General features: G+C 20.0%; 3 protein-coding genes across 3 annotated transcripts; 1 reads left to right on the top strand and 2 right to left on the bottom strand.

The window, feature by feature from the left end:
• Positions 1-238: 238 nt before the first annotated feature.
• PRSY57_0823600 (GTP-binding protein, putative) lies at positions 239-2,566 on the top strand (the record flags this gene model as incomplete). Its single annotated transcript, XM_012907175.2, has 1 exon — positions 239-2,566. One exon carries the CDS (start codon positions 239-241, stop codon positions 2,564-2,566), a length of 2,328 nt encoding a protein of 775 aa, XP_012762629.2.
• A 252-nt stretch (positions 2,567-2,818) lies between these two features.
• PRSY57_0823500 (hypothetical protein) lies at positions 2,819-6,697 on the bottom strand (the record flags this gene model as incomplete). Its single annotated transcript, XM_012907174.2, has 3 exons — positions 2,819-3,049; positions 3,282-6,413; positions 6,671-6,697. The coding sequence occupies 3 exons, from the start codon at positions 6,695-6,697 to the stop codon at positions 2,819-2,821; spliced, it is 3,390 nt and encodes a 1,129-aa protein (XP_012762628.2).
• Positions 6,698-7,818: 1,121 nt separating this feature from the next.
• On the bottom strand, positions 7,819-9,039 carry PRSY57_0823400 (exonuclease, putative; the record flags this gene model as incomplete). Its single annotated transcript, XM_012907173.2, has 1 exon — positions 7,819-9,039. The coding sequence occupies one exon, from the start codon at positions 9,037-9,039 to the stop codon at positions 7,819-7,821; it is 1,221 nt and encodes a 406-aa protein (XP_012762627.2).
• Between the last annotated feature and the right edge of the window lie 278 nt (positions 9,040-9,317).

The following is a 9,317-nucleotide window of genomic DNA, read 5'->3' as shown; positions in this document are numbered from 1 at the left end:
TTTTTTTTTTTTTTTTTTTTTTGCTTATAATTTTATATATTTTTCCTTTCATTGTGTTGAAAAAAAAAAATAATATAAAATGTATGCATTACATATATATATTTTATTTTTTTTTAAAATTATTCGTATGTGTGCATAATTTTATCTTTTTAATCTTTTACCAAAAAAAATTAAAACAACAAATTTTATTCTCATATCATCTCTTTTTTTTTGTGTTTTTTTTTTTTTTTTTTTTCGTATGCATAAAAAGTTAAGGCTCATATATAAACTAGCATTATATGCTAAAAGAAAGTCCCATGTACATTATTCGTCAAAAAGAAATATAACATTTGCTACTTTTAAAAAGGAGTTTAATCACATATGTGATAGTATTTTAAAACCAAATGTTATTCATTATAATATTCTTCAAATAAAGAAGAAAAGGTTATATTTATCTTTTCCTTACCATTCACATAGAGAAAAAAAAAATGAGATACTTATTAACGATAGTGCTTATGAAGATAACGAGTGTATTTATGTTAAAGGGGAAAGGAGTATATATATTAACAAGAAAGAGACCATAAATGAAAAGAAAAAATTAGAAACTATAAATAAAAATTTTAATGAGGATAACCATATGGATATTAATAATGATAATACTAATTGTAATAGTAATAGTAATAGTAATAGTGAATATTTTGAAAACTATATAAAAGAAAAAAAGAAAAATCCTCCTTTTGAAGATATATGTCATAAAATAATAACAAATAATACACAAATAAATGTAGAACAGATTAATAGTATTACTTATAATAATGAAGATAATAATTTATATACAGAAATGTTTCAAGGGAATATCGAAAATGACACATCATTTAGTAACGAATCAAAGATAACATTACAGTGTAACAAAATAAAAGAAAAAAATGAAGCATTAATGAAATTTTTAACAGAAGAAAATGATAATATTATGATACGAAATGAAAAACGCTTTTGTGATTTTTTATGGGTAACCACAAAATCTGGAAAAGGTGGCAATCCAAATTATAAAAAACAAAGAAGCAAAAAACTTAAGGGGGAAGGATATGGAGGACATGGAGGAAATGTTATATTAAAGAGTAAGAAAAGTATATATGATTTAATTAAAATAGAACAAAAAGTTAAAGCAAATAATGGTGAAGATTTTAAAGAAAATAGTAGAGGAAAAGATGGGAAAGATAAAATTATATTTGTTCCTGTAGGTACTATTGTAAGAAAAAGAATTTCTTGTAAAATAAAAAATGAAAATAATAGAAAAATATATAAAAGTATATTCTGGTATCAATTTTTAAATGAAAACGAAGAATTATTAGTTGCCAGAGGTGGAAAAGGAGGTATTTCTTATTCTCATTTTAAAAAACATGATTATAGATTACCAGAAAAAAGTGAAACAACTTTACTCGAATTAGAATTAAGGTTATTAAATGATGTAGCATTTATTGGTATAGAAAATAGTGGGAAAACATCCTTATGTAGTAGCTTAAGTAAATATTTAGGAAATATAAATAGTAATATATTTACTACTACTATTCCACATGTATCAAATATTAATTATGTAGATGGAGTTGAAATAACCTTATTAGATACTCCCTATTTATTTTTTAATGCACATAAAGATAAAAACAAAGGAAAACGAATATTACGACATTTATATAGAAGCAAATTGATTGTATATGTTATTGATGTTTCGAATGATAAATTAAAAAATGTAGACGATTTACAAATACAAGATTATTACACACAAAAGGAAACAAATGAAGAAGGACATAATCAAAATATAATAAATAAAAATATAAACGAAAATATGAATACTTCGAACAGTTTTCATGATATTAACAATTCTAACATTCATAATATAAACTATAATGTTGATAATAATTTAAATAACATTAATAATAAACATAATGACAATTCACATATTCTAAATATTAATAATAATAATAATAAAAAAAATAATATATCTATAACTAATATACAAAATGATCATGACGAAAATTTAAAGGATTATTATAATGATACCATTAAACAAATTAAAATGTTACGCAATGAATTATTTTTATACAATCCAGAATATTTAAATAAAAAAGAATTAGTTGTAGCTACTAAATGTGATATGTTACATAAAAATTCTTTATTCAACTTAGATTCTTTATATTATCGTTTAAGAAATATATTCCCACATATTGAAGTTATAGGAACGTCTGCAAAATTTGGTTTAGGTATCAAATTACTTAGTAGAAAAATTAGAGAACTTATTTATCCTCAACATATATTACAAAATAAAAAATTATATTCCAAACATATTGAAGATTATGTTATTCCTACCTATACTCATTTTACACAGGGAAGAATGAAATTACAAAATTATGAGTTGCCAGAATATCTCAAGCATATATATGACTACAATTATATGGAAAATTTTGACTATTTCTTGAAAAAGAAGAAAAAAGAAAAGAAAACGGTTGATATAAAACAGTACGAGGAATTGCATATAAATGATAATCATAAGCAAAACTGTCATTATTTGATTGAAGATGGCAAAAAATGAATATCCAAAAAAAAAAAAAAAAAAAAAATAAATACAAAAATGATAAGTGAAAAGAGAACGATGAAACAAAAAAACATACCATATTGTTATAATATTTGCATAAATAAAAATAATTAGGAGAAAAATCATTAAACATTGAATTAAATGTGGAACAAATATACATATACATATATATATATATATATATATATATATAAGTTTACAAAGTTAATTAAAAAAAAAAAATAATAAATATATAATATATACAAAATATTATGTAGAAAAATTATTAACTGGCAAATTGCAATTGTACAATTTGCACAACGTTTCAACAATTTTGTTATTATTTTCTCTACCCATTTTATAATTCTTTATATCATTATTTAATGTTGATAAGACAATATTTTTCGTTTCTATAAATTCGACATTGTTTTCGTTTTCCTTTTCAACCAACATAGTCCTACAGTGTCTTAAAGGAGGTACAGCTATAGTACCAATCAAATCCTAATAGAAAAAAAAAAAAAAAAAAAAAAAAAAAAAAAAAAAAAATATATATATATATATATATATATATCAGATAAATAGTCCACATATAAATATAAATATATATATAAATATATATATATATATATATGTTCAATCCCTTTAGGTAACATATATACATTATTATACATATTGAAATATAAGATATATGCATTTCTCTTATTATATACTTTTTGAAAATTTTAATACATACCTTGTTATTCAATAATGGATTTAAGAATGGATAAAATTCTTGAGCATAATAAGAATTTTTAAATGTAAACAATGCTGTCAAGCAACTTCTTAAATTATTTTTTAACAAAAAGGATGGGATTAACTGGAATGTATTTCTTTTTTTATTATATATAACATTTTCACGAAATATTGAGCAATGTAAAGATAAAGGAGTATATACCAAATTTAATAAGTCATTGTAATTATTATTTAGCCTTATATGAGGAAAAGAAGTTGTTTGATATTTGAAGATTTTATAATTTAAACAGTAATTACTTTTTATATTATCCCAATTAGATTTAAATTTTGTATGCATGTCATATTTATCTGTTGAATTTTCATATGTTTGCATAAATTCTTCTTCTGTTGTTTTAATAAATTTTTTTAGTTTTTTTTCTAATAGTGCAAAACTATTATCACTATAATAATATTTTACTACAATAAAATATTCAAACATGTAATTATCATTACATATATGATTTATATTATTTACATTCAAAAGGATATTATTTCTAAATAATACTCGATCTTTGTATATGTCAGTATTAATAAGTTCATTGTCAATTAAGGATCCATCACCATTATTATTATTATTATTATTATTATTATTATTATTGTTATTGTTATTGTTATTGTTATTATTATTATTATTATTATTATTATTGTTATTGTTATTGTTATTGTTATTGTTATTATTGTTATTATTATTATTATTATTATTATTATTATTATTATGATGCATATTATTTTTTTCATTCGTTCCATTTTTATCATAACCGAAGTCCAGAAAAAATTGATAACTCTTTATAAACGTTTGTATAATCTTATCCATTAAGGAAGAATTAAAATTTTTAAAATTGTCATCTATATATTTGATATACGTAAATATGTCCATATCAAATGTAAATAATTTATCAGAATGAATAACAACCTGACCACTAGACCTTAATATATTCAGAGACATAATATTATGTAATTTAAACAAATTAAAATATATAATAGTTTCATCAATATATATATCGTTCTTTAAAAATTCTAGATATTCTTCAAATATATTCTCAAATGATAATTCATTAGATGATTTATTTAAATATTCATAAAAGAAATAATAATTATAATAGATATTAAAATATTCAAAATGATTATTTTCAATATCACAACATTTCCAACACAATTGTAAAATAACATATTTTTCTATAGGTATTTTATTTTTATTTAAAAATTCAAATTCATGCATATTTTCATAAATTATACCCATCAAATTTGTAAAGCTTATTCCATACCTTTTCCTTACATTTTTATATAAATCTTCTTGATATTTACTAAAAGCACAATTTTCCATATGACTTCTTTGAACATATTGATTTTCATACAGTTCATCATTAATACTAATTAATTCAATAAGTTTAACTAGGAATTCGTAAATAATTTCACTTTTGATATATCTAAATCCTTTATTTTCTATATATATCAAATTATTCGTACTGTATTTTTGTAAATGTAATAAATAACTACTAATTTCTTCATTTGAAAATTGTAAATTTTCAAAAAGAGCTTTCTTACTAAAGTATATAATCCCATCATCATTATTATCATAATTGTTTTCATTATTATCTACATTATTTTGTATATTTAATCCACTTTTTGCATCATCATTGTCTAAAGCTTCGTTCTGAACTATAAGATAGTATGAATACAATAATTCAATGTTATTAAATATTGTTGCCTTTTCTGTTAACACTATTTTCTCTTTACACAAACCCATAATAGAAAGATTCTTTATCAATTCATCCATGTCATCTGAAAAATTAGTTGTGCTTATTGCATTATAATTATCGTTAACACTACAACTAGCTGTACTGTTACTAGCCATATTGTCAGAATTATCCATAGAATTGTTTCTATAATATTTTGAAATAAATGATTGAAGACATATAGCTAATGTTCCATCGATATCATTCATTAAAATATTATAAGTTTTATTTTTGGTACACAAAACTGCATCATTAAATTTACCCAAATTTAAACATAATTTATATAAAATAAAATTAATATCTTTATTTTCTGAAAAAATTAAATTTACTTTATATTTCTTCAACTTTTCATTGTTTAGGTGATGATTTATATGATTTACTTCGAATATATTTTTTTGTGTTCCTTTTAAAAATATATTACTCTTTCTATTAATATTATTACTATCATTTTTTGAAACATTATTATTTTTAATATTCATATTATTCATGTCATTCTTTTTTTCTGATGTATTATATTCATGACTTTTTATAAAATCATTATATTCCTTTATATACCTATTAAACATTTTAAAATATAGATCACCAGATTCTTTTATTATTCTCTTTAATTCCTGATTAATACAAATTAATAACCATTGATCATTAATACATTTTATTTTTTTAGATAAATAAATTTGCCATATTTCATCTTCAGTTATAATTTCCTTTTCTGCTTCTTCATTAAAATCTTCCCTCTTCTTCCCACTTTTTGTTATACTTAATACATTTTTCATAGTAGTATTAATTATAGGACTAGTTGCAAAAAGAAGAGATTTATCTGCAATATCACAAACTTCATATATATAATTACACACATTATATATACTGTTTTTATTTTTCATCTTTATATTATCTAATTCGTTTTTATATTTTTCATAAAAACTAGAAAACGTCGTATATTTTAATATACAAATATTCTCATTTTTAGACATCTCATTAATAACACCTTCAATTATATGTGCTGAAACATATAATTTAGGTACCTTTTTTAATTTATTTATGTTACTTACTAAATTTTTTTGTAATCGTATTTCATCCTCAAAGTTATAATGCCATTCTATATAAGCCCATAAATGATCAATTTCGTATACATACTTTTCTCTTTCCAAAATATTCATATCTTTATGAAGAAATTGTTTCTTCTGTATACTAAATATGCTTTCATCTGCCTTCACTATTTTATCATTACTTATAATATTATTCTCTTCAACTAAAAATTCAGAAAAATCAGCTTGAATATCCAACACAGTAAGTGAATAATCATAATCCCTATTGCAGGCTCTTTTCAGTGGGACAATTTCACAACCGTTTTCCAAGTACTAAAAAAAAAAAAAAAAAAAAAAAATTAAATCAAATCAAAGAAAAATGAAGAACACACAAAAATATATATACATATATATATATATATATATATATTTCCATCAGATGAATTTATATAGATATATGCAATTTCATATATTATTATATAAGCACTTCTGATATATATATATATATATATATATATATATATATATATATATATATCACTTATATTAACACATAACATAAATTTAAAAAAGAAAAAAATAATAATTACCCATTTATACGATTTTGCTGAACTCATTTTACTAAACAGATTCTAAATATTTATATGATCATAGTATTAAAAATAAAATTCCTTCTAATCTTGATTTAATGAAAAGGATTAAAAAGTATTAAACAAAATAATAATAAATTAATAATTTTGTGTATTCTCATAACAATATATATATATATATATATATATTAATATAACGCTTTTTTTATCGTAATCCTTCTTTTACATAGTATAAAAATACCATATACATATATGTAAAAAATTATTTATTCAAAAAATAATATTCATATGAACTTTTTAAAGAACATCCATATATATAACTTTATGTGCCTAATTTATTTATATCACATTTTTTTTTTTTTTTTTTTCTTAACACAATAATTTTATAAAAGTATAAGCCTTATAAATAAATGTAAATTGAGTATAATAACAAAAATAAATATACATACTTATATATATATATATATTATTTACTTAAATTATTTAACCGTGTTTAAGATCCTATTAATAATGAATCGATAACATATCCACATTAAATAATATATATAAATAAAATTAACTCCTATTACAATATGATGACATCAATATATATTATATATATATATATATTCATATTATAAATATTTTTATCTATAATAATATATTAATTTTATATTATTTAAATATAAAATATGATTACAAAAACATAAAAAAAAAAGACAGTTTAATCATTATATATCAAGAATTATATAATGTATAATTTATAAATTATTGCATCTTTTTTAATTTTATAAAATTATTACACATTATTATATATATATATATATATAATAATATATGTATTATTAAAAAGTGTATTTTTATATTTTACACAATTATACACATATTTGTAATATTTAATTATATATAATATCAATATATTAATATCTTATAATAACAAAAAAAAAAAAAAAAATTAAATAAAATAAAATAAAATAAAATAAATAAATATATAAAATAATAAAATATATTATGTAAAAATTACAAAAAAAAAAATTTATAATACAAAATAGATAAAATGAACGTATAATAATTTATATATTTTATTATAAATATTAAATATTTTTTACAACTACATATTCATAAAGTTCTTATATTTAATGTAAATGTTCAGTTCTAGAAAATCATAATTAAGATGAATGCTCCTCATTACAAAATGTAATCATAGGATCAGTAGTACATTCATGTATTGATGGTTTGAATTTCCCCCTGGGTCTTTCCTTTAAATTCCAATAATCATACACATCATCATACTTACATAAATATAAGATTTTCTGATTTATCGATTTATTACTTACTACGCACAAAACAACATCTCCAATCTTAACATCAACAAAATGAGCAATCGTTGATGGAGTACAAGCCATTCCTTTTCTAGTACTATTCAATTTAAAAACACAATTTAATAAAGATTTACTCACAAGCATAGCTTCCACTATATTCCCCCTTTTAGCTAAATCATTAGGTAGTTTATATTCATAGTTAAGGTAACAATAATTTACAAAATCTTTGGATTTTTCCAAAACGAGTTTTTTTGGAAGTAATTTATCAAATATTTTGTATAACTTGTATAAATATTTTACATTTTTTAAAGCATATATTATACTTATATTACTTAAAGGTCTTGTTTCCCAAATTTTTTCATTCTTATACATCTCTTTTTTAATAAAACTTAATGAAGCATCATTGATACCTAAATAATCATTTATAAGTTGAGCAAAACTAACTTGATATATATCATTCTTCTTTTGTTTTTCCATTAAGAGTATATGAGCTCTCGATGTGTCATAAACATTTTCAAGTTTTATTCCTAACTGATTATACAAAGCAGAACTATCTTCTCTGCAGTCATGTATTAATTTCAAAGTTTTTTTATTTTCAATTATTTTTTGTGCGCTTTTTATTACTGATGTTTTAAGTAAATCAAATATATAATATTTTTGGAGTATATTATCACTCTGTTCATTAAAATTTTTTTTTTCTACATAAACCTGCATTAAACATACTTTTCCATATCTACCCAAATTCGTCCCCTCAAAATCAATTGCAATAATTTCACTTCTATTAATTTCTTCAGCTGCTTCTTCGCATTCTTTTTCGTTTTCTATAATTTTAATATCTTTGGATACACCCTCACTATTCCTTAATATAATACATTTTTTATCATTATTATTCCTATCATATTTCTCATATTCTTTTGAATTAAATTTTGTACCATAAAACCTTTTTAACAATCCAAATTTTTCTATACTTTTAAAATGCTTAAAAAATTCAATATTCAAGAGGTTGTGATAAAAATGTTTATATTTTATAATATATATATAATTATGTGTGTAATTGAACAAATTCATGCTCCTTACTATTTACTGATTCAATAAAATAAAATAAATAAATAATGAATGGAATAAAACATTATTATATAACTTAACTAAAATTATATATACATACATATATAAATACTCTTATAAATATAACTACAAAATGGAAAAACATTCCTTAATCCATATATTGTATGAACAAAATATATGATTTATTATTTTATATGATAAAAAGCCATAAAAATACGTTATATAAAAAATTATATAAAACAATAAAAAAAAAAAAAAAAAAAAAAAAAAAAAAAAAAAAA

Source organism: Plasmodium reichenowi, chromosome 8 (assembly GCF_001601855.1).
Source record: "Plasmodium reichenowi strain SY57 chromosome 8, whole genome shotgun sequence".
Taxonomy (NCBI): domain Eukaryota; phylum Apicomplexa; class Aconoidasida; order Haemosporida; family Plasmodiidae; genus Plasmodium; species Plasmodium reichenowi.
Note: the sequence above shows the minus strand (reverse complement) of the source record. Positions and strands in the feature narration are given on the sequence as shown.